This window comes from Hyaena hyaena, unplaced genomic scaffold (assembly GCF_003009895.1).
Source record: "Hyaena hyaena isolate Hyena2069 unplaced genomic scaffold, ASM300989v1 scaffold_2, whole genome shotgun sequence".
NCBI lineage: Eukaryota > Metazoa > Chordata > Mammalia > Carnivora > Hyaenidae > Hyaena > Hyaena hyaena.
In genome coordinates this window covers 4,183,994-4,209,470 of record NW_024080634.1, presented here as the reverse complement: position 1 = coordinate 4,209,470, position 25,477 = coordinate 4,183,994, and the positions used below count along the sequence as shown (strand labels likewise).

Genomic DNA, 25,477 nt, shown 5'->3' with positions numbered 1-25,477 from the left:
AATGCTTAGAGTATGGCGCCTGAGTGGCTCAGTCAGTTGAGCATTAGACTCTTGATTTCAGCTCAGGTCATGATCACGTGGTCGTGAGATGGACGCGGAACCTGCTTTGGGATACTCTCTCTCCCTCTTTCTCTGCCCCACTCCCCCTGCCCTCTCTCTTTCTCTCTCTTTCTCTCTCTCAAAAAAAAAAAAATGCTTTGTGAAAAATATCCCCAGTTCAGATTTGCCCTGGAATCTAAGGGTGCGTTAATTTTAATACTTAGTTATCCTTGATGAAAGGTAGACCCAGCACAATCTATACAGTAAAAGGAGATCTCTTCCTGCAACATTTCCGAGTCTGTTGGGATTTCCAGAATTTGCAAAGAGCAACACTTGAGCCTTTATGGGCTTTTCTTGCTTTTCAAAAGCTGCATTTTTGTTGTTGTTGTTGTTTGACTTTTCTTCACTTGCTCTCTGAAGTGTTTAAAGTTTGTGAGCACAGCCAGTTTTCCTGCAGAGGCGCACACTTGAGTGTAAGCTGTCATGATGGTGTGTCCCCTGCCCCTGTGCCCCTTATGGCCCCCATGGCAGACAGCCCTCTGTGCCGACAGCCTTCCCTTGCGTGACAAAGGGCAAGTTTCACATCCCACCGAAACTGCCCAAAAAGGAGAAGATGACTCTCAGGTCCAAACCTACCCCAAGGACAGTGACAGAAACACAGCCCAGTGGCCGAGGAGCCAACACAGGCAGATGGGCTACTCACGAACCAAACCCAGGGAGGGACAGTCACAACAGATGGGGGCGAGAGAGTCGCCCCTGACACCACTGCCAGAGGAGGACATCGCCGTGATGTGACAGGGCCCCGACTTCTGATTCTGCTCTTCTGCTCATGGGTGAGAAACGATTTTGAGTGGCCTTTATGCCTCGTCTTCCCCTCCCCACCCTTGGCCCTTTGGGGAGCAGTTCTGAGGTTTAGCCACTTCTCAGATGCGGTGAGGAAGCGGAGTCTGCGCTGGGGCCACGAGGAACTGCAGTGTGTAGCCGCGGCTTTATTAGACCACAGGTGGCCGTCAGAGGTCAGCAGCCCAGGGCCTGGAAACGTGGGGCCGCCTTGAAGACTCACCCGTGACCTTCTTCCCAACTAAATAAAGCAGTTAGTCTTTTGTCCTGGCATTTGGACCAACACACTGGCATCGAGGGGGGCGACAAATGCTCGCCGGGGAGTATTTGGCCGAGCTTGTTTATACGGCGGGTGAGCCAGCCACAGCGGTGCCTCGCAGAGACCGCCAGCTGGCGGGGCAGGAGCGAACTTGACATTCCAGTTGAACGTGCAGTTTTTCTGACCTGTCTGTGGGCCTCAGTCTGCTCTCCTGTCCGCTGCCCTCTGTGCTCTGCCTCAGTTTGCTGGAACTCCTAGGAAAAACGGGGAGGGCCAGGTGGCGCTTCGAGGGCACCACGTGCCCAGCCCCCCCTCCTCCATCAGACCTCGACATGCCTCATCACCAGCTCCTCCTCCCCGGATCGCCCACACCTCCGCCTTCACGGGATCACTTTTCTCACGTCTTTAGCAATAATTAAACTAACATGTGCTGACTCCTTATTTCATTGAACTTGCATAATGACACTGTGAGATGGAAGGACTGGTATTACCCCTGTTTTACAGATGACAAAGCCGAGGCCCCAGAGAGGTTAAGTGACTTGCTCAAGGTCACACAGCTAGCATGTGGCGGAGATATGGACACAGGCATTTTTGGCTTTGGGGTCCGCCCTGTAACCAGCACTTGGCACATTCCCACGCCCACCAGATTATATACTCAGCGCCTTATCTTTTGCAACTTTTGAGCATAAGGTGACCCTTCCGTCCCGTCGTGTAGCTCCTGCCTCCTTATTCAGCCCGAGCACCGGAGCTTCTCAATCGTTTCTAAATAGCTTCTAAAGTTTCCTCCTGGAACCCGACCACTGGCCAGAGCTGTTTGAGTTAGGTCTCTGTGAGTGGGAGAAGGAAGGTGTCAGTGGGCCCCTTGTTTGCGCCCTCCACCGTGACAGCCCACGCGGGACACCAGGGCCGCAGGGAGCCTCCCAGCCTCTCCAGGCAAGGACTCGCTCCAGGCCACACGAGAGAATGAATATCAGCTCTCTCTGCGGCACCAAAGTCCTCCCGGACCTGCATTCGATCCTGTTATTTCGCCAGTCATCGTTCTTCGCTCTCCTCAGACTTACCCGTCTGGCTGCAGTTTGCTGAGAAAAACACTTGAGCGACTTTCACGCCGCCACCCACGCACTTCAAATACCAGGCCCATAGGTCATTGTAATGAGGGGATCCAGCTAATAGCGTGTGTCCTCAGGGTGGGGGACAGCTACTAGCTACTACTGCTGCAGGTGACAGCCAAGAAGGGCCATGTCTCCGCAGGGACGGGCCTGGAGGTGGTGGAGGGCAGAGCGTGGTCGGTCCTGAGGCTCCGAACGGCGGTCCCAGGTGCCCACTGGCCGACTGGCCCCAGGTATCAAGCTCGGTGCCAGGTCTGGTTGGAAGAACACAGGGAAGTCGAAGACAGAGATTTCCCGGAGTGGAAAAATGTCACACACACCTGCGAACGAAGTGTCATCACGTATTACGTCCATCTATGAGGTAATAAGCAGATGTCCCAGTGATGCAAACAAGAGCCCATTGTGAGGAAAGTCAGCCGAAAATCTCCATCTTTGTGAACAGCACAGTCCTGGGCCCAGCAGGCCCCAGCTAGTAGCTCTTGCTGGACAGATGGTCACATGTCTTGGGACTGCACATAAAATGATGGTCGTAAAATGATAGAATTGTAATTATGAGCAACAAGGGCACAAATAGTCACTTTGGTTGAATTTCATTCCCGGTTGAGCAGGCCAGTCTGGGGTTGCCCCTGGGGGACGGCATTAAACGCTCCTCGGCCGGGAGCCCAAATTCGGCTCAGTAAGAAGCTGCTTCTGAACTATAACCCAGGCTTACGGTTAACGGTGGAGCACAGCTTGGGTTTAGTCAAGTCACCGGGGCCGTCTTCGCTTTTCTGGGCGGTGGTAGAGCGTGGGCAGTGTGCCAAGAGTCTGGATTCCCAGGGCTGCTGTTTGAGTTTGCAAGTAGAGATTTGGGATCTCCTGACGATAATGTGAAGAACAGTGGGTGTAAAGCTGAGAGATCCGGGCTCTGCTGCGTATACAGGCTGTGTGACTTGGGACAAATTATGTAACTTCTCTGAGCCTTGGCCACCTGTTAATGAGGGACAATAAAATCGATCTTGTTTTTTTTTTTTTCTTTTTCCTTTCCAAAGTTTATTTATCTTTGAGAGACAGAGCACGAGCAAGGGAGGGGCAGAGAGGCAGGAAGACACAGGACTCAAAGCAGGCTCCAGGCTCTGAGCTCTCAGCACAGAGCCTGACGCGGGGCTCGAACTCACGAATTGTGAGATCATGACCTGAGCTGAAGTCAGAGGCTCAACCAACTGAGCCACCCAGGCACCCCAAAATCTACCTTGTTTATTTCATGAGACCATTCTGAGGACCCAATGCAATAGTATAGGGGAAAGGGTTTGAAAGGTTGCAAGTTCTACACAAATCTGAAAATGCAAATATTATAAACACTACTCCTTTGCCGTCATTTCGGAAATCAAGATTCAGATGATCGTATGGGGCGGCTGGATGGCTAAGTCAGTTGAGCGTCTAGCTCTTGATTTCGGCTCAGGTCATGATCTCACCGTTCATGAGATCAAGCCCCGAGGTCAGGCTCTGTGCTGACAGTGCGGAGCCTGCTTGGGATTCTCTCTCTCCCTTTCTTTCTATCCCTCCCCAGCTTGTGCGCATGTACGTGTTCTCTCTCTGTCTCTCTAAATGAATAAACATTAAAAAAAGGGGGGCGCCTGGGTGGCTTAGTCGGTTAAGCGTCCGACTTTCACTTAGGTCATGATCTCGCGGTTCGTGGGTTCGAGCCCCGCATCGGGCTCTGTGCTGACTGCCAGCTCGGAGCCTGGAGCCTGTTTCAGTCTGTGACTCCCTCTCTCTCTGGCCCTCCCCTGCTCACACTGTCTCTCTCTCTCTCCTAGAAATGAATAAAACATTAAAAAAAAAAAAGGGATAAGCCTGGAGGAGGGCACCTGTGGGGATGAGCACTGGGTGTTATATGGAAACCAACTTGACAATTAACTATTTAAGAAGAAAACACAATAAATAAACATTTAAAAAGTATTAAAAAAGAGATAGGATGATTCTAGCAGTGCTGCCACAGGATGGTACCATTTCAGCGGGTAAAATGCACAGGTGCCTGTAGAAAACTTGTTACTGATAATGTCAAGACCAGCTCTCTGAACACGTTCGGTGTCTGAACTAGGTTGTATACTCTTCCCTAAAAATCTGTGTTCACAGGGAACCTCGGAACGCGACCTTATTTAGATATAGGGGTTTTGCAGAAGTAATCAAGTAAGGTGAGGTCATCTCGGGTGAGGGTGGGCCCTAACTCCAATGACTGGTGTCCTTATGAGGAAAAGTGGATTTGGAGACAGAAGCCACACAGGGGAAAGAAGGCCATGTGACAGCAGACGCAGGAGCTGAAAGATGCACCTGGCATCCAGGGAAAGCCACAGCTTGCCAGCGGGCTCCGGGAGCAGGGACAAGGAAGGAAAGATTCTGCCCCAGGGCCCTCAGAGGGAGCAGGGCCCTGCTGACACCTTGGTACCAGACTCCTGGCCCCTAGAACAAAGAGACAATAGATTTCAGTTGTTTTAAGTCTCCCACACCCCCACACCGGGTTTGTGGTAATTTGTTACAGCAGCCCTAGCAAACTAATACAGCATTTTCACAGATTCTGAAATGCTGATGCTGCAGGAGCTAGGGGAGGCACACGGGGGCACGCGCACGCCTGCACACGCGCACACATGTACGGGAACGTGGGCGCTGGGAGGGCTGCGTCCTCAGAAGATACAGCGAGTTGAAAGTGACATTGTGGGTATCCCAGGAACCTTGAGCTCCCTGTTTCCCAGACCAGGGGACTGAGATCCAGAGAGGCCACGTCATTTGTTACATGTATCTAAGCCTCTTGCAGGAAGAGCACCTGGCCCCCCTCGCACCCAAACCCGCTGGGTCCCTGGGGCCATGTCATTACTCATTGCTTGTGTCCCCTCATTTCAATCCCTCCTACTCTGCCTCCCTCATCCTTTGCCACCTTCCTCCGAGAGAGGCGCACGGTGGGCATCAACCACCATCCCTGCCCTCGGGCTTTCACAGACACAAGCCCCTTCAGCCCCCCCATCGAAGGCGAAGACCACTTTCTTTCAGAGGCAGATGCTCCTGCCTGAAACAGGAGCCTGACTTTGAAGCCAGGAGCACCGAGGCGAGGAGCGGGGGAGGGGAAAGCAAGGAAGCCTTGGCGGGCTGGCCGGGGGCTAGAGGAAGACAGACCCCCTAGTGGAAGTCCTGTGGCTGTGAGTGGGGCTCAGAGGAGACGAGTCCAGCAGGGGTAGAGAAGGAGTAAGTGAGAAATAACACGCGGGGGCTCATCGGGTAGAAGGTCCTGATTAATAGCTGGCTGTGGGATTCAGTCCTAATACAGTTCATATCTCTTGTAGGTTTTTTTTTTTTTAATGTCTATTTTTGAAAGAGAGAGACAGAATATAAGCAGGGGAGGGGCAGAGAGAGAGGGAGACACAGAATCCGAAGCAGGCTCCAGGCTCTGAGCTGTCAGCACAGAGGCTGACGCGGGGCTCGAACCCACGAACCAGGCGATCATAACCTGAGCCAAAGTCGGGCATTTAACCCTGACTGAGCCACCCGGCCGCCTCCCCACCCTGTATGTTCTTGACAGAAGGTGAAGGGCTGCCCACAGGGCTCAGAGGACCACGTGGACAGGCTGCCTGGGCTACAGCCGCCTTTGCTCCCTTGACCCATTCCCAGATGGGCAGCTGACCTGGGTGCTGCCTCCCCATCGCTGTGCCCTCCTCGCCGGGCCTGACCAGCAGCCCCTCCTGGCTGCTCCCCTACCTCAGCCAGATATCGGGGAGAAGTGATCTGGGGTATCACCTGGCCATATCTGAATGATGTCCTAAAGATGGCAAATCCCTAAAGCCCAAAAGGAATCTTCTCTGGGATCCAGGAGAGAAGAGCAGCTGATGGGAAGATAAATTTGGAGGCCGGGCCTCGGGTGCTCTGGGCTCCCCCTGTGCTCTGGCCTCCCTTCTCATAGAGCAGCCTCGCTTGTCAGCCGTGACTTTGGTTGTAAGGCCAGGCCAGACGAAGCCGGTTTCAGCATCCAGTGTTACTCGTCATTGTTGTTCTTATCCTAGGCTTCACTGTAGACAGACGCAAATCTTGGGGATGGTTCCCTGGGGACTTTTAATGATTAGGAATCGCTGGCTTGCTGTGGCCCAAGGTTACACAGTAGACGCTTGACCAACATGGGTTGAACCATGCAGATTTTTTTGATAAATACAGTACGAGACTGTAAACGTATTTTCTCTTCCTTATGATTTTCTTAATAATACTTTCTTTTCGGGGCGTGGAGATGGCTGTCAGTTAAGCATCTGACTTGGGCTCAGGTCACGATCTCACGGCTCGTGCGTTCGAGCCCCACATCAAGCTCTCTGCTGTCAGCACGAAGCCTGCTTCAGAACCTCTGTCGCCCTCTCTCTGCCCCTCCCCCTTTCCCCTGTGTTCTCTCTCCTTCTCAAAATAAACATTAATAATAATAACAATAATAATAATATTTCCTTTTCTCTAGCTTACTTTATGATAAGAATGCAATACATTGAATACATGAAATACAAAATTCAAAATTCGTGTTAATCAACTATTCCACATAATCGGTGAGTCTTCAGGGCAGCAGTAGGCTGTTGGCAGTTCTGGGGGAGTCAAAGGTTATACATGGATTTTCAACAAGGCAGGGTCACTGCCCCTAACACCTGTATTATGCAAGGGTCACCTGTGTTTTCATTGAGCTTTTTTTGTGGCTTTCTTTTGTATGAAAATGTGCATGACAGTTGAAGATACTCTGTTCTTTCTAACGTGAGGAAGGAAAAACTTTGAGTTTTACATGGGTTGGGAGCAGTTAGGCGCATGGATGGGCCTTTCATTTCTTCTAGGTGTCTTTTCACACTACGTGACTAAGAGGAGAAACTGTTAAACTGAGACCCACTGCACTGATGTGGGTGGTCTGAACACCATGCTTATCCAAACCTTAGGATCCTGCTGGGGAGCTCTGAGAAGCAGAGAAGAAAAATAATGTGAGCACAACGCACACACACACACACACACACACACACACGTTTATGCACACACGTTCGAATATCGTGCTCCAGATACCATTTAATGGTTTTGCTCCTATTAACTCATTTAACCTCCCCCGAATTCTATAAGGTGGAAATCATTATATGTACCCATTTTCCAGAAAAGGGCACTGAGGCACAGAGGAGTCCAGGGCATTGCCAAAGGTCAGCTAGCCAAAATTCAAACCTACATTCATCCTCTGAACCACCTAGCCAAGAAATGTTTTAACTGATCAATATATGTGCATATTAATACTTATTAATTGTTGGTATATTTATGTTCTATTAATTATTTATGTATTTATATGTTAGTCATTGTATTCTAAGTTAAACGTATATTTTAAAATAGATTTTAGGGGCGCCTGGGTGGCTCAGTCGGTTGAGCTTCCGACTTCAACTCAGGTCATGATTTCACGGTTCGTGGGTTCAAGCCCCACATCAGGCTCTGTGCTGACAGCTAGCTCAGAGCCCGGAGCCTGTTTCAGATTCTGTATCTTCCCCTCTCTCTCACCCTCCCCTGCTCATGCTGTCTCTATCTCTCTCTCAAAAATAAATAAAACATTAAAAAATTTTTGTTAAATAAATAAAAAATAAAATAGTTTTTAAAAGTTACTAAAACTGTGGTGGTAGACATAGGTTCTAAAAAGGTGCTTGCGTCCCATGCATGGATGTGAAGTGTTTGGGTGGAGATCGTATGTCTATAGTCCTTATTGAACCTCAGTCTGTCAATTACCTATTGTGACGTCACTTTATTGACTATAAATTTTGTCTGACCAATCCCATGAGTGCCCATAATAGCATCTAGCATTTAAAAATAATATTAAGGGGCACCTGAGTGGCTCCGTCAGTTAAGTGTCCAACTTCGGCTCAGGTCATGATCTCCTGGTTCATGAGTTCAAGCCCCACATCGGGCTCTGTGCTGACAGCTAGCTCAGAGCAAGGAGCCTGCTTCTGATTCTGTGTCTCCCTCTCTCTATGCCCCTCCCCCACTTGCTCTCTCTCTCTCTCTCAAAAAATGAACAAACGTTAAGAAAATTGAAAAAATAATAATAATATTTAAAGGCAACCAGCAATTAGTGTTTTTTTTTTAATATTTTTATTTATTTCTGGAAGAGAGAGAGACAGCATGAGCAGGGGAGAGTCAGAGAGAGAGGGAGTCACAGACTCTGAAACAGGCTCCAGGCTCTGAGCTGGCAGTCAGCGCAGAGCCCGACGCGGGGCTCGAACCCACGAACCGCGAGATCATGACCTAAGCGAAAGTCGGACGCTTAACCGACTAAGCCACCCAGGCGCCCCAGCAATTAGTGTTTTTTAAATAGGGAGAGAATAATTTTAATTGAGCCTATTCCCAAACTCAGGAATTCTGTCTTTCCCAATCCTTGAAGGGAGGAGCAATGTTAAAAAGGAAAGATGGATACAGTTTCTTTTACTCCTTGGGGATCAGCTGGGGGGAGTGGATAGCAGCCAATCCGATCCCATGTTCCCTGGAGTCTTGACTTGAAAGAAAACAAAGCCGAATATCTCTTGATCCCGGGTTGTTTTATTGATGATTAAATGGAAGCCGTGTAACTATGTGAAGTGTTAACATCTAGACAGACACCAAAGGTGTGCGTTCCAGAATTTAAGCGGAGCCAAACGCAAGGGAGTATTGGACAAACCACCAACTTGTGCTGAAGTAGTACCACCTTCCCAGTCTGACGGCTGGAAAGCGTACATTAGTGGTCAGCTCCCCAGTGGATAGATCCAGGCCCCCACCTCATCATTTCCTGTGTTCTCTTCTGTGTCCTAACAGGGAAAAGCTTCACTCTGACTATCACGGTCTTCACAAACCCACCGCAAGTTGCCACTTACCACAGAGCCATCAAAATCACAGTGGATGGACCCCGAGAACCTCGAAGTAAGTGGGCCCCCCATCGGGGCTGGCAAACCTCTGGGCTGGTGCACTGAGGTACAAGGGAAGGTATCTCAGAATCCTTGGGTTTGACTGGCATTACCCCAATGCGGCTAAAACCTCTGTCGGAGAGGACTATGAGGCTCTGGCAGGGAAAGAGAATTTTATTGTTGACACTCACTCCTCAAAGTTTGTCTCTGAGTACTGGGTTCCTTTTAAAGCATTCTCTTAGAGGGCAGAAGCAAGTCAGCCTGAGTCAGGTGTGTGTTGGAAGCATTTCGGGGCTGCACGAGACTGAGGACTAGTCCCTCTAATACACGGTGAAGTTCAACAGGATCAGAAACAGTAAAAGGAAGATTTGACCAGCCACTGAGGTGGCCAAAAAAAAAATGCCTGAGGGTCAGAGTGGACCACAAGTAGCTGATTACTATCCATGCTGGCCCTTTTATTCATTTGTTAAGGCCAGAGATGAAAACTATGAAAATGACCTTTTCTTTTCTGTGGCATAGATCAGAATCTTATTACAGGATTGATTAAAATAGAGAATGGGAGGGTAGGAGAATTCCCTGGGGAAAACCAGTAAATATAGAAAGACGGTACCAAAAAAAAAAAAAAAAAAAAAAGCTCCTGTGAGGAAAGCTTTTTTCAAAAGCAGTGGGGTTGTTTAGTCTGCAGAAAGATGTCTTCACGGTGACTTAATGACTATCTTTGAGTAAACACAAGAGTAACACTCTTTTCCAGAACCACACCCTTCCCCGGGACGTTGGCTGGGTTCTGCCCAGCATCTGCATGCCGCCAAACTGTATCAGGTCCCCGGGGTGGAAAATGAGTGCCGTCTCAGCTGGTGGGAGAGAGATTCAAAACCAGGGCTTCCCACTTATGCCTGGAGGTTGAGATGCAAAGGAGGTCAGGTGGTCAAACGGACTGGTTAAGAATTTGGGTTCTGGGGGGCTGGGAGGGGGGAGAGGCAAACAAGTGGAGGTCTGGTTCAGGCACTTCAGCCTTCAGCACCTTATGGAACCTCCTGGACCTCAGCTTCCTCATCTGCAAAATGGAGGTAATAGTGAGATGAGACAGGAGACAGTGCTTTGTGCCTGGCACCGAGAATGGACTCGGGAAACGTTCTCTGTCCACAGGACAGGCTCCCTGCCCGCCTGGGTGGCTGCTGCTCGGCGGGGCCGTCCTCTAGACGCCTTTCCCGTGGTGGCGGTGGTGCTGATGGGGCTGTGAGGTGGCCCCCAGGCCTCACCCTGTGCTCACCCCAGCTCGTGGCTGCCTTTCCTGCGGGCCTGGCCACAGCCAGTGTCTCGATCACCAACCAGAACCATCCCCTGTGCTACCTCTGCTTTCTCAGTGCCCCAGAGAGGGAAGACCCCCCCCCCCAGAGACACCCACCAGCAGCAGCCCCCGGCTGTGGCATGCCACGCACGATCCCCTTAGTGCAGTCAGCCTGCTCCGTGACCCCTTCTTGTTTCGACCTCGTTTGCCGCCTCTCCGCTCTTGCTCTTGAAGTCACGGAGACTACCCAGACTCAGGAAACCCTGGGAGTTTGGTAGCACCCGCAACTCCAGTCTGTGTCTGACCCGCCGGCCCAGGCCCAGGACCACACAGTGACGACCCAAGCCCAAGTTTGTAGGTTTCCTGAGTAGGCGTGGCAAACTGAAGACTCACCGTGACCCTGTCCTATGAATAAGGGAACAGAAACATCCAGCAGGCGCCTTGGCTCTCCACCGAGGACCAAAGAGGAAGCAGGCTTAGATTAGAGCAGAGCCAGAGCTGGGGGGGGGGGGGAAGGGCAGGCAGTTGTGAGGTGTAAGGAAAATGACTCTGAGGGCAGTTAAGTCTGGAAAGCGGCTCAGGCAGGTGGACGTAGAATCTCTGTCTTTAAAAACGGAAGCAGCAGCTTTGTCTCAGACTGTTCCTGACCTGCCTAGAGGAAGAAGCTTAGCCAGGCGACCCCTCAATACACCTCCACCGCTGTTACTCTCCCATGCAGAAAAGAGGGCGGGCTTCTGCCCCACTGCTTATATCGCCTGTAACGTTCAGAGAACCATCCAGGTGGCTGAACTTCAGAAAAACAAATGATGGCTGCTCTGACTTTTTAAGGAATGGCAGTCGGAGGGGGAAAATATCCTATTGTAATGGCCTGTCTGCATATACAGTTGGCTCTCCTGCTGTTTGATGACTTTAGAAAGCAGTCATTATTGAGAAGGGCTCTTTGAACAGACAGAAGGGATTTGCTTCAAGGAGGCATCCATTTTTATGGCGTCCTTCCTGCCAAATGGAATTTGGGGTCTTAGGAAAAATTAAATGGGAGGTGGGAAGCATGCTAGAGAGAGCTGTTATAGCCCAGTCTCACACTTCACAAAGGCCTTCTAGAAGAAGAATTAAATGCGCACAGGATCCCAGGGTGACTTGAGGTTGCTGACTTTTCTATTCACCCAGGAAGCAAGGGTGGGCCCCTCACTGCTAATTTTAGTATCCTGTTTTCCTCCTTATGTGAGCATCTCCATTCAAGGTGGGAACTACTTTTTGATGAAGTTCTGCTCGCAGCCGTTTTGTTTTTAATGAGAAAGTGAACAGAGTTGTTGTGGGGGGTTTTTTCAGCTTTATTGAGATGTAATGGACATATAGCATCGTGTAAGTTTCAGGTTTGCAACATGATGATCTGATATATGTGTATATTGCAAAAGGATTACCACAAAAGATGAGTTAACACATCCATCAGCTCAAATGGTTTGTGTGTGTGTGTGTGTGTGTGTGCGTGTGCGGGCACATGCGTGTGCGCAATGAAAACTTTTACCATCTGTTTGCCTACCAACTTTCAACTATACAACACAGTATTGTTAAGCATAGTTGTCACACTGTGCGTTACATCCACAGGACCTGTTCATCTTATAACTGGAAGCTTGTACCCCTTGACCATCTTTACCCACTTCTCTGCACTCACTCCACCCCCATCCCCTGCCCCTGGAGCCCACTGATCAGTTCTCTGTTTCTATGAGTTCTTCTTCTTTTGCGGGGCCGGGGGGGGGAGAGGGGGGTTACCTGTGAGATCATACAGTATTTGTCTTTCTCTGTCTGACTTACTTCATGTAGCATAATGCCCTCAGTGTTCATCCATGTTATTGCAAATGGCAGAATTTCCTTCCTTATTAAGGCTGAGTGATATTCCATTGTGTGTGTAGATATGGCTGTGTGTGTGTGTATCACTTTTTTTTATCCATTCATCTATTAATGGACACTTAGGTGGTTTCTGGTCTTGGCTACTTTCTAATGTTAATAGAGGTCATTGCATGTAAGTCAGTGTCACATCCGTGGATTAATATGATCTCCCAAGTCCCTGTTATCATCACAGTGCTATGAATTCTGGATGGTTCTGGCAAAGTGGCCCTGGCATTGGCAAGTCAGATCATTTTGAAAAGTCCTGTCATTTCATGACATCAAAGACTGGGGGAGCTGGAGAGAGAGAGCCTCTGGGCTTCATGGCTTCAGAGAGAAGGAAAGATCCCAGAGAAATGAAATGATTTGCCTTGGTTGGAAAAAAAAAAAATAGTTGCTGATAAGGCAGAAAGAGAATAAGGAGCTCCTGGTATGGAATCCTATAATCCCACGGTCCTGTCCATTCACCTCTCCATCCACCTGTGCCATCTGTCCATCCCCTATTCCAAACTCTCCGACCTGGCTTCGCACTCTCGCATTTAAAATGAGGTGTTGGCTTATAGGACATCTCATGTTCACGCCAGCTGTAAGATAGTCTAGAAAGGGCAGATGGTGGTGCATCATCACAGGCATGGAGGCTTTAACTTGAAGCACTCATGCAAAAAAACAGAAGAAAAGTTCATTTCACTCAAGCTGGCACTCAGGTAATTAAGAAAAGAACAATGGGGGCACCTGGGTGGCTCAGTGAGTTAAACGTCCCACTCTTGATTTCGGCTCAGGTCATGAGTTCGAGCCCCATGTCAGGCTCTGTTCTGACAGCGTGGAACCTGCTTGGGACTCTCTCTCACTCTCTCTCTGCCCTTCCCCTGCCTTTCCCCCACCTCATGCATTCTCTCTCTCTCTCAAAATAAATAAACATTTTTTTAAAAAAGAAAGAAAAGGACTATGAGTTAGAGAGCATGTCACAGCTGACTGTTTTCCAGGCTGGCAGGATAGCTTGGTGCTTCCCACCCCACTTGCGTGGTTTTCAGTGGTGAAGGTATAGCACAAAGTGTGTTCTGAAGAGAACTGAAAACCATTTTCACTTCGGATGGTTACCTGTTCTTTTACGGTAACTGACCTGCTATGTAGTGAGTCAAAACTTGGTTTTTTCCATAATCCATGGGATACTTTTTTTGATGTCAGACTAACGGAGAAATTACCAATTGATGAAAAATTAAATCTATTCTGGAGAAGGAGCACCACCAGCAGGTACTCTCTCTGTAGGGACCAGGTCTTGCAAGCAGCAGTAAGTAGATGGTACGCAGATGCAGCAACACTGGGTGGCTTGTTATGTCGATGACGCTACGTTTTCAGTCCGTAGATAGAACAACACTTTGTGACTTGTTAACGTATTGAAAGCTAGTCTTCTCATTAAGCGTGAGAGACAGAACAAAGGGATTTTTCAGGAAGAGGACATTTGAGAGTTGTTTTTGGTGTATATGTGAAAGGATCTAATGAAAACTTCTAGCTCGAGCCCATGGATCGTCATATAACAATATTGAGATACCGAAGCCTGTTCTCTGTAGATATTTCACCAAGTAATTTGTGTGGCAGCCCAGGGATGTGGAGGAAGATATTTTGCTAAGGAAGAGATTTTGGCCAGTGAGCAGTTGGGACCCTAAGTGACCCGACGGGCAGGGGGTGGGGATCCCAGTGGTGCGGATCAGAGAGTCCTTCTGATGTCACAAGCCATTACCTGTCTGGCCAGGTATCTGTTGCATCTGGAACATTGAGTGACCTAATTAAAAATTGAAAAGATTAATAAAACAAATACTGGCCACTTCTGGGATGACACCTGCCCTCAGGTTAAAGGAGTCCTTCCCAGTAACTGCTGTGCTCGCTGGGAATTCACGATAACAGATAGCTAGGTGGAGCCGTGACTTAAAACCATCAGGGGGCGCCTGGGGGGCTCCGTCGGTTAAGCGTCCTACTTCTGCTCAGGTCATGGTCTCGCGGTCCGTGGGGTTCGAGTCCCGCATCGGGCTCTGTGCTGACAGCTGGGAGCCTGGAGCCTGTTTCAGATTCTGTGTCTCCCTCTCTCTCTGCCCCTCCCCAGCTTGTGCTCTGTCTCTCTCTGTCTCAAAAATAAACGTTAAAAAATTTTTTTTAAGTCAGAAAATGCCATTTTCTGGGGCACTAGCCTTCTTGCCGACTGACCTTCTTAAAATAGGGAATTGTGGTTAAAATAGGTCCACTGAAGGGTCTAACTCCTCCTCAGTCCATTGCTTTGCTAAGGACTCTGTGGAGATCACGTCACACAAATATATTTCCTTCTATGATTTTGAATATAAATAGCAGATCTCAAATAGAGAGGCAGAAGAAACAAGATCCTTCAACATGGGGAGCATGTTTCGAGGGAAAAATAGCAGCGCGTGAAAGGTACTTACCTGTACACTGTGGCGATAATGCGCCTAAATATATTTGGAAGAGTATAGGATGAGCAGAAATGTTTGCAGATTGCTCTTGTGACTAATGCACAGGGATTTTTCAATACTATTTTCTCTTAATAATAAAAATACCAAATAATAATAATAGCTAAAAGTTAGTGCTAGTTGTTTGCCCAACATCATTTAAAGGGCTTCCCGTATGTCAGTGGATATAATCTTTGCAAGAACAGATGAGGAAGCTGAAGCAGAGAGAAAAGACTTCCCTTGCTCAAGGTCACACCGTCAGTTAAGCCAGAACTGAAACGCAACAGCCCAGACACGGCCATCCACAGGCGCCAGTGTCCGTTTTTAACAACCACACCAACTGCGCCTTGCACTTCATTGTATTGAAATTTCTGTTGCAGAAATTTTTTATTAGGAGATTTTATCAATACAGCTCTGGTGCAAATACAGTTTTCTTAAAGAAAGCTGAGCCTCATAGCCTTGGCAGCCATTGGACAGGAAGGGAACCCGCATTCTCCCTTGGATGGGGTTGTAATGCAGTACAGCCTGGGGCACAGGGCAGAACCCAGAACACAGCCACATGGACACCGGTACCTTTGGTTGGTTCCGTGTCTGTCACCAGGGTCCGCTTGGGGACCTGAAGCAGGGACTTCCAGTGTTGGCATGCAGGGAAGATGAATAATGTAACAAACTGAAGAGTCCCTGGGTAGCTCAGTTGGTTGGCATCCGACTTTGGCTCAGGTCATGGTCTTACAGTTCATGAGTTTGAGCCCCGCGTCGGGCTCTGTGCTGACAGCTCGGAGCCTGGAGCCTGCTTCGGATTCTGTGTCTCCCTCTCTCTCTGCCCCTCCCCTGCTCATTCTCTGCTCTCTCTCTCTCTCTCTCTCTCAAAACTAAATAAACATTAAAATAATTTTTTTTAATGTTACAAAATGATGACCACGTTGAACAGTCCAAGTTCTAGACCCCACCCCCACCTCCTTTGGCAAAGAGCTTCCTTGAAAATCCATATATACAGCGTGCAGCCCTCTGGAAAGATGAACATTTGTGTGATTTGCCCTCGACCGGTTAGTGGACGGCCAGGCAGTTTTAGAGATCTGTGAGCTCAGGATGGTAATTATCCATCTACAGTCACTTTGTTTGCTCAGCATTGCTTAAGCATTTCTTCCAGGGAATGAACGGTGGTGATCCACTTAATCCTCTGGATTTTTCAAATATCAGAATTGGACCTTAGTTTTTCTCCAGATGAAATCTTGCTCCACAAAAGAAAAAGCAAATAATGCTCTCTTCCCTCCCACCCAGATATAAAGTAAGAGACAGGCTGAGGGCCGAAGAGGAAATGTTCTACTTACTTATATCCCTCTTTCCCACTCTGAGAGGCATTTCAGTGCCAAGATGGACGTTCCAGGTTACCTTCTCGGGTACTATAATTCTCACGTGCTAAGCTCCCCAAGAACCTCCAAGACTTAGCAACAGCAATTTTTAAAGGATTAATAATATAATAATAATAATAGCCTAAATGTTTCCAATGAATTTTAGAACATCTTTCTGCTTATTATTTTAGTAGTATGAAACAAGATTAAGAAGAATTTTATATAAAGATTTTCCTGACCCTTGAGTTTTCGATGGACTTAATTCAGGTGTAGGCCCAAAGGGGTCCCTTAGACGAATGGGAATAGAAAAAGATCCTGGGGGAAGTATGGTTCTGCCCCTGGAAGCAGAAATAACCCCTCCTCGATGCTCACCAAGACCTGGGGAGACTGTGGCCTCTTGGTAACCCGCCCTATTTCATATCAAGGCCACTACAGTTTTTTAGATGGTATTTACATTGCCATCTAATAGAAAGGAAGCGGGGGAATCCCTTCCAGGTACCAGTGAGGATCCCAGGAAAAGATCTGGAGACCTTCACAGTCTAATGGAGGGGAAAGAGGAGAGAGGAAGCAGGCAATGAAATTTAGACCATTACCTTGGATTTTCTTTCCATCGAGGCCATTGCAAACCAAAACACTGTCTTGAATGTCACCCCGGTGAGGTCAAGATCTAAGCGAATAGATCACAGCCCTTGTTAGAATTTACTATATGAAGTGCTAAAAGGAAAAAAAAATCTGTCTCTGTTTGGGCTGCCATTTCTTAATCTCAAGACATGTAGGAAGGTCTCTGGCTCCTGAAGGGGGGACCTGGGTTTCACGCTGGTGCCGCCAGCCCAGTGGGTGTGACCTCGGGCAATTATCTTAAGTACTTTGTTCCTCACATTCCTCTTCTGTCCAACCAGGCGATGGGATGAGATAATCTCTAAATTAGTTCCCACTTGGAAGGGGTAACAAAATATTGTCAGAAAAACAGAGCTGTAAATTCCCCCACAAGCAAGGCCCCTTAGAGGCTGAGTCTCTGCCCCGCCCCCTCCTTCCCTGGGGGAAGGAAACTCCATCCTATGTGGCATTGATCATACCCACATGCACCCACATGTGTGATATGTTGGATACCATTCTTTTTTCTATAAATTTTGGAAAGAGCTTTTAGCATTTATTTTAAATTTTTTTCTAATGTTTATTTAGTTTTGAGACAGAGGCAGAGCAGTGCAGGGGAGGGGCAGAGAGAGGGAGACACAGAATCCAAACCAGGCTCCAGGCTCCAGGCTCTGAGCTGTCAGCACAGAGCTCGACACGGGGCTCGAGTCCATGAACGATGAGATCATGACCTGAGCCGAAGTAGGATGCTTAATGGACTGAACCACCCAGGCGCCCCATTTAATCATTTATTTTTTAAATGATCTGGCTATGAGTAACTTGTTTAATTACCTTCAGCCCCAGTGTCACTGCCATGAACAATGCGATTACAATCAGGGGCTGAAATCCCCATTTCCTCACTGGTGATCATGCTTGGGAGGGAGGGAGGCTAAGCCCCCCTAAAACCAGGACAGTGGCTATATGAACCCCACGTGGCTGGGAGGCTGGATGAGACAGCCTCTGTAGACCATTTAGAGTGCACAGTAAGTGTTCAGAAGAGGGAGCAATTATTTGCATTTGGTCTCTGAGTTCTCATTTGGCTATGAGAAAACTCCAAAGAAAAGAAAAAATTGTGAATCCTAAGTTTAAAAATTCATGAAGTCGCCATCATGCTGCATTTTTTAAGACATTTAATTAAACATTTATAAATTTTGATTTTTTTTTTTTTCAGTTTTCCTTTTGTATTTAGACCCAGTAAAATTTCTTTTCTGGAATTTTTATGGACCCTTGAAATGCTCTGGGCACTGTTCCTAAGTCCCTCTCGGGTAAAATGGCCTTGCTCCCAAATGTTGAACTTTATGAAAAATTCCAGGGGAAAAACCCTGTCCGAGTAACATCGTAAGCCGGCGCTGAGATCTAACGTGTGGGCTCTTTTCAATATCGGCATGACAGGGCTGTGGGACAGGCTCTTCCACGCTGTTCTAGAAAACTGCCGAAGTGTGACAGTATCTCTGGGAAACTGAATTCTTGTCCCAGAGGAAGGCAGCTCTCCTTCTGGGGTACCTGGACCCGCCAGCCACAGGCAAGCTTTGCAGGCATATGAAATGTGCTGAGCCACCCTTGAAGCCAATGTGTCTTTCTAGACTTGTTTTTTTGGTTTTTGGGTTTTTGGTTTTGGTTTTGTTTTTTTTTTTTTTTTTTGATATCTGTTTGTAGGACTTTTCTTCATTTCATCCCAAAGACATTCAGTGGCACATTTCAATGACATGATGCTCCCACCATACAGAGCTGGAGAACCTTCTGTATGTGCGCAGTGCGGTGCTTTGCGGCCCTCCTACCCTATGGCTTGATGGGAGTAGCTCAGCCAAGGTTCATGAGTGTCTCCCAGGGGCACTGTGGGAGGATGTGAGCCGGGGCGCTGGCACCCTCGGGTGCTGCAGCAACAGGTGGGCCCCTGCGCTGTGAATGCCACTGCCAAGGCCAGCATGTGGACCTGCGCCTGAGGATGGATTGTGTTTGGCTGTGCCGCACAGTGTTATCACGACCCGCTTCTCGACTTTGGGATGGATTTAGGATTTTTTCATCCACTAGCCACTTCCACTTTTCATTTTGAAAACAAACTAATAGGGGTGCCTGCGTGGCTCAGTCAGTTAAGCATCCAACGTCAGCTCAGGTCAGGATCTCATAGTTCGTGAGTTCAAGCACCACATCGACTCTCTGATGTCAGCACAGAGCCCACTTAGGGTCCTCTGTTCCCCTTTCTCTCTGACCCTTCCCTGCTCATGCTCTCTCTCGCTCTCTCTCTCTCTCAAAAAATAAATAAATAAATAAATAAAACATTTATTTAAAAAAAGGAAAGAAAATAAACAAAACATTCTGCTTGAGTTTTCCAACCCAAAGGCTTGGATTTTTCCTATAAGCTATGTAACCAAGGAAGTCACCAAGTAAGAATTAGATCCAATGGGCCTCCTAGACCGCCACCACCACAAACACAAAACCAAACCAAACAAAACCCAGAAGTTCAGCTTAAATAAGTAAAAACCACCCTCTTGCCCTCGATCTATACTTAAGGTCATTTGGGCTAACTTGCAATTTTTGTGTTCTGCTCTTTCAATGTTCTTGTCCTTGATAATTCAGTTGTTTTAAAGGTTTTTTGCTGTGAAAGGCTGACGGTAAAGAAGGGATGAATTAGGTATAATCTTTTGCTGGGCATTACAGCTGTCATTATCAGATACCACATAAGACACTGATATTTGGTTCAATTGAAATGCCTTTTTCATCATATGACTCCCCCCATGTGGTATTTTTGTATCAAGTTTTATGTGCAAGCAAGTTGTGCAGCATTACTGGTAAAGTTCGCTACAGCCAATAGTCAAATATCCTGGATATATACTTAGAGATGAAGATCAAGGTTAAAAAAAAAATTAGGTACCCAAAGCAAAGTTCTTTTCTGTTTGCCTTTTCTTTCTTTTCTTTCTTTCTTTCTTTCTTAATTTTTTAAAAATGTTTATCTATTTTTGAGAGAGAAGGAGACAGAGCGTGAGCAGGAGAGAGAGAGGGAGACACAGACTCAGAAGCAGGCTCTAGGCTCTGAGCCATCAGCACAGAGCCCAATGCGGGGCTTGAACTCACAGGCTTTGAGTTGTGAGATCATGACCTGAGCCAAAGTCGGTTGCTTAACCAACTGAGCCACCCAGGTGCCCCTCTTTTTTTTTTTTTTATGGTTATTTATATTTGAGAGAGAGAGAGATGGGAGTGCAAACTGGGGAGAGGCAGAGAGAGAGGGAGATACAGAATCAGAAGCAGCCTCCAGACTCTGAGCTGTCAGCACAGAACCTGATGCAGGGCTCGAACCCACAGACCATGAGATCATTACTTGAGCTAAAGTTGGACACTTAACCAACTGAGCCACCCAGGTGCCCCTCTTTTCTTTTCTTTTCTTTTTTTTTTTTTTTTTAAAGAAACACAACTGAATTAATCTGCCAACTCCCTAAACCCCTATGAAGTAAGTTAATGGCAGTAATTAGTTTGCTACTTCCATGATCTACATATACTCAGGTTCCATTAAAGCCAATATTCAGTAAAGCTGAGACCATTATGGAAGTCTTTCAGTATTCTTTCATATACTGAAATGTCGAACACTTGATCTATGTGTTTGGTTGGTTTTGTTTTTGTTTTCGTTCACCACGGCCTCGAGGTCAGTCTCCTGGTCATTTGAGATAAAAAGTAAATATTTTGAAATAAGTGAATTCTTAAGGACTGTCTGCATTTATGGCCCCTTTTGGGTTTGTTCCCGGAATCACCTTATTTTTACTTAGCTTTGAAGTGGTTTTGTGATATTTCCAATTCATTCATTTTATTTTATTTTAAATATTTTTATTTATTTCTAGGAGAGAGAGAGAGAGACAGCGTGAGCAGGGGAGGGTCAGAGAGAGAGGGAGATACAGACTCTGAAATAGGCTCCAGGCTCTGAGCTGGCAGTCAGCACAGAGCCTGACGCGGGGCTCGAACCCACGAACCGCGAGATCATGACCTAAGCAAAAGTCGGACGCTTACCCGACTAAGCCACCAAGGCGCCCCTCCAATTCATTCATTTTAAAGAGCTAAAGAGAACTGCACACGATCACATCTTTTTTTTATTATTATTATTTTTGAGAGAGAGATAGAGACAGCATGAGCAGGGGAGGATCAGAGAGAGAGGGAGGCATAGAACCTGAAACAGGCTCCAGGCTCTGAGCTGTCAGCACAGAGCCCGATGCAGGGCTCGAACCCACGAACCGTGAGATCATGACCTGAGCCGAAGTCGGACACTCAACCGACTGAGCCACCCGGGCGCCCCATGATCACATTTTTTTGTTCGTCTCTAGCATTACCAACAGGGTTTAGCCCCGGGTTTCAGAAACGACGCAGAGAGCTCTGAGCCAGAGGGAGTGAGAGAGGCATTTGGAGCAGCTGGGCCAGCCTGGCTTCAGGAGTGATGCCTGCCACTGACTAGCGGTGTGTCAGTTTCCCCATCTGTAGAATGGGCTAGGGACACCTGCCTTGCCGGGCGAGGGATGAAGACGAAAGGAGGGAGGCTGAGAAGCAGGTTAGAGTGGTGGATGGCAACTAGAGAGTTGGCTGCTTCATTCAGCCTCGCCTCTCCTCTGTGATCAGATTAGCCTCCCCAAGCTGAGCCTCCTCAGGTGTAAAGCCAGGAGGGTGATAGCCCTATGAGGGGGAGGCCTTGTGCAAATTGATGGCAGCACCGCCTGGCACAGAGGAGCTCCTTAAATATTAGCACATGCCCTGGACACATCCCTTAGCCCTTACCCTCATCCCTTTCCCTCATCCCTTAGCCCTTATCAAGGAAAACTACTGGAATTATGCCCAAGTGGGGACCAAATATTGGCCATTGCCAAGTCAGTTTTTATTTTTAAATTTTCTTTTTTTTAATGTTTATTCTTTTTTTTTGAGAGAGAAAGAGTGTGAGCTGAGGAGGGGCAGAGAGAATGGGAGACACAGAATCCAAAGCAGGCTCCAGGCTCCGAGCTGTCAGCACAGAGCCCTACACGGGGCTTGATCTCATGAGCTGTGAGATCCTGACCTGAGCCGAAGTCAGATGCTTAACCAACTGAGCCACCCAGGCGCCCCGTTGCCAAGTTATTTTTTTTAAACTCTGGCAGATTGGGTCCCCAGCATAACAATACAATAAGGGCTTTTATTTTTTCCTCTTCTTCCTTCCACTCTGTTATTCATTCCAAATACCAAACTGATTTCAACAATTTATTCCTCACTGGAGCAAAATCCTGTTAACTGGATTGCCCTGGAGAGAGGTGGTCCTTTTCCAAATAGAGATTTTATCAAAATGTACTTGTTTTGGGGCGCCTGGGTGGCTTAGTCGGTTAAGCGTCCGACTTTCGCTTAGGTCATGATCTCACGGTTCGTGGGTTCGAGCCCTGCGTCGGGCTCTGTGCTGACTGCCAGCTCAGAGCCTGGAGCCTGTTTCAGTCTGTGACTCCCTCTCTCTCTGACCCTCCCCTGCTCACGCTGTCTCTCTTTCTCTCTCTCTCTCCTAGAAATAAATAAAAAACATTTTAAAAAATGTACTTGTTTCTTAACTGAACGTTAGCACTCACGCTGCTGTGTGCCTGCCAAGTCTCTTAACATCTAGAAGCTTCCACAGGGTCATCTATAAGATAGGAATAATCATATGCGCTGTGTACTGCCTAGCGCTGTTTTCGATGAATCGAGAATTGAGATAATATCTGTCAAGGAGCTTGGTAAACAGGCTTACAAACTAGATAATAGAAATCTAACAGGTTGTAGTGCAATAATAGAAAAATATGATAAAAAATGTATTATTGTTTTATGTCTATTATACAACAATCTTAGGGGCCTTAAATAAAATAATTATTGGTTTTTTGAGGGTAGATTTTATTTCAGCAGGTCTTTCCAAATTGAGGGGAAGAAAAGTGTAGAAAAGGAATAGAGACATTCAAATCAGCGCCCCCCCCCCCCCCCCCGTCAACCAGACTGTTGGGGATTTTACTTTTTGCTATTAGAATATCCTCCTCTTTTCTTTACCTACTACTACGTGCCCTTGAAAAACACTGGAAACTAAAAGAAGCAACCCTAACAGTTCAAAGAGCTGCGTTTTCTTTTAAGATACGTTTCCTTTCCGGAACCAAAGGCCATTTTTCCTGTACGGTTCTGGAATTCCAGTTTCTCTCAGTGAAAGGCTTGGGAAGAGCTCCGTCAGGTCGCCGTGCAGCTGGTGCAGTCCTTGGTTTTTTGTTTTTTGTGGTTTTTTTAGCCTATGGCTTTTTACATATGCTGCTTGCCTGAGATTTCCGGATTAGATTTCAGGGAGGTGAAATATTACACCAACGAGCCTCCCTGCCAGGTTCCCAGAAGGAGTCAAATCCGCAGCAGCCCAGGGGTGAGAATCTTCCAAGGCTCCGGAGGCCGGCCCTCTGTCCTGTTCCTTCACTGACTGGCTGCCAGGACCAGGTTGGGAGAAACCTGTTCTCTTCCTTGGGTGATTCAGCCAGTCTCAAAATAAATAGGCAGGCAGAAAGAACTGGAAACTGCTGAAATTTGAGTCTCCAGGGCTGGGCCCTTCTAGGAGCTGCTCTGCTGAACTGGAAAAGGAATCCTGAGCCCTGGGCAAGGGAGTGGCCGCCTGGTGGAAAAGACCGCCGGCCTGGGAGAGGCGGCTTCTGGCCCCGGCTGGCTCTGCCACGCCCCGCTTTCCCCTCTCACAGCCTCAGTTTCCTGATCAGCAGAACAAGAGAGAGAGGACCTGATGACTTTGAGGTCCTCGTCGGCTTCTTGGAATCCGACTTGATGTCTGTTAGGATCAGGTACATTTCCAAGGCATGGTCTTCCAAGCTGGGGAAGGGGAGCCCGGCCCCCTGCCCCCAGCCCACCACCCTGGGGAGGTGACCCGGGACTGGGAGCTAGGGGAAGGGAGGGGGCATCGATCGCTCCCCAAGCCGGGGAAAGAAACGAATAAGGGTCCACTCCAGAGTGATGTGCCCCACGGAGGGGAAATCACCCTAACTAGATTTCCCATGGCTCTGGCATCATTTAAGAAAAGAAAAGGGAGAAAAACAAAAAAAATAAAAATAAAAAATAAAAAAGACATCCTTATACCCACAAAGTGCTCAATTGTGCAAACCACAGAGTCCCAACATGGCCAGCTTCCTGAAGCGGGCCGGTCAGAGACCCTCGTGTTCATTCCTCAGCCAGCGAGAAAAGATGGTTTGAGTTCTGTCGACTTAATTGTTAGATGCTTCTGAGCGAGGCCTGCCTCCCTCCTTCACCTCCTCGCAGCATTATGGGCTGTTCTTCATTACCTGCCCTACCTATCTGCACAATCTAGCCGCAAACAGCTTTGGTTGACCACACCACTTCCCTATTGAAAGTTAATACTGTTTGACTCATTCTGTGTTACTAACCTGAAGCCAAAGAAAACAAGCCAGAGAATAACCGGCTTGTATGGAGTTTGGAAAGCTCTCAGAGGCCCTGCTTTCAAAACCCTTTACAGTAGCTTTACTATATCTCTCTGCTGCAGCTGCAAAGAAAATGAAGGAAGCAGAAGTGGTTCAAAAAAATAAAGAGCTGGGGGTGGGGAAGAGGCAGGGCAGTTGTTTGGGGGGGCGCCCCTCAGGCTGTGGGGAGACTCAGCAGAATCTGCGGGAGTTGATGAGTGCTTTGCCTTGAGCTGAGGTTATGCCGTCACACACCGGAGTATTCACACAGAAGAGGGACTGTTTAGAGGGTTAAAGGAGAGGAGGTTCAAAACCAGTCGTTGAAAAGGCAGGTCCCCTATTGCATTGGGAGCAGAGCGGAGTTGAGAAGCGGGGACCCACCAAGCCCGCCTTCTGGAGGCCGAGCCCCAAGGTAAAGACAGAGAGAGGGAAAAGGCTGTGCCTTTCAGATCTGGAAAGGCTTTGCTGGGAGAAGGTGGCCCACAATTGCTAGGGAAGTAGTGATGGCCTTCTGGTCCTTCATTCCGTAAGTCGCTCACAGGCGGTCAGCAAATGGGGGGGCATTTGTGTCTTGGAGTCCATTGAACTTTCCCTCCCAACGTCACCTGGCAAGGCATGGGAATAGTGTTGTCATTGCCACGTCGTGGCTTGTTGGGAATTCTCAGCAAATAGCCCCTTGCCTGTTCAGGTGACTGGCGGGAGAAGACTTAACTCCCCTAGACAGACGCTGCTTCTCAGCTGGGGGTGACAGCCATGGATAAAAGCTCAGTGAGGTCACCATCCCCCAGACAAGCTGGAAGCTTTCTCTCTGGATGGCGTGAGGCGGGGCTGGTAGCTCGTCAAAAAAACAACTACTAGTTACTGTTGGTCTTCTGACCAGCAAGGGCTCAGGGACTGTGAGTGGCCAGGGGGCCGTGGCCCTTTTGCACATCTGCAGGCTTCTAAGCCATTTTTCTTTTATTTTTTTAACGTTTATTCATTTTTGAGAGACAGAGCGTGCGTGGGGGAGGGGCAGAGAGAGAGGGAGACACAGAATCCAAAGCAGGCTACAGGCTCTGAGCTGTCAGCACAGAGCCCGACACGGGGCTCGAACCCACGAACAGTGAGATCATGACCTGAGCCAAAGCTGGCACTTAACCGACTGAGCCACCCAGGCGCCCCTGCTAAATCATTTTCTAGAAGACTTTGACAGCCCCTCGGTCTTGCGCTTCCATGAGGACGGCCCCAAAGTCAGTTGGCATTTGTGACCAGAGAGGTAGAAATCAGATGCTCCCCCTCTCCCTGCTGCTGGGAAACCCCCCACCCCCCACCCCCC

The 25,477-nt window shown here is 48.1% G+C and overlaps 1 protein-coding gene across 3 annotated transcripts in view; it reads left to right on the top strand.

The window, feature by feature from the left end:
* Nucleotides 1–25,477, top strand: part of RUNX1 (RUNX family transcription factor 1) — a 251,033-nt gene that overhangs the window by 176,251 nt on the left and 49,305 nt on the right. For all 3 annotated transcript variants that reach the window (XM_039228414.1, XM_039228421.1, XM_039228411.1), the window contains one exon: nucleotides 9,049–9,153. In XM_039228414.1, coding sequence (XP_039084345.1) covers nucleotides 9,049–9,153 — 105 coding nt within the window. The remainder of the gene's footprint in view (nucleotides 1–9,048; nucleotides 9,154–25,477) is intronic.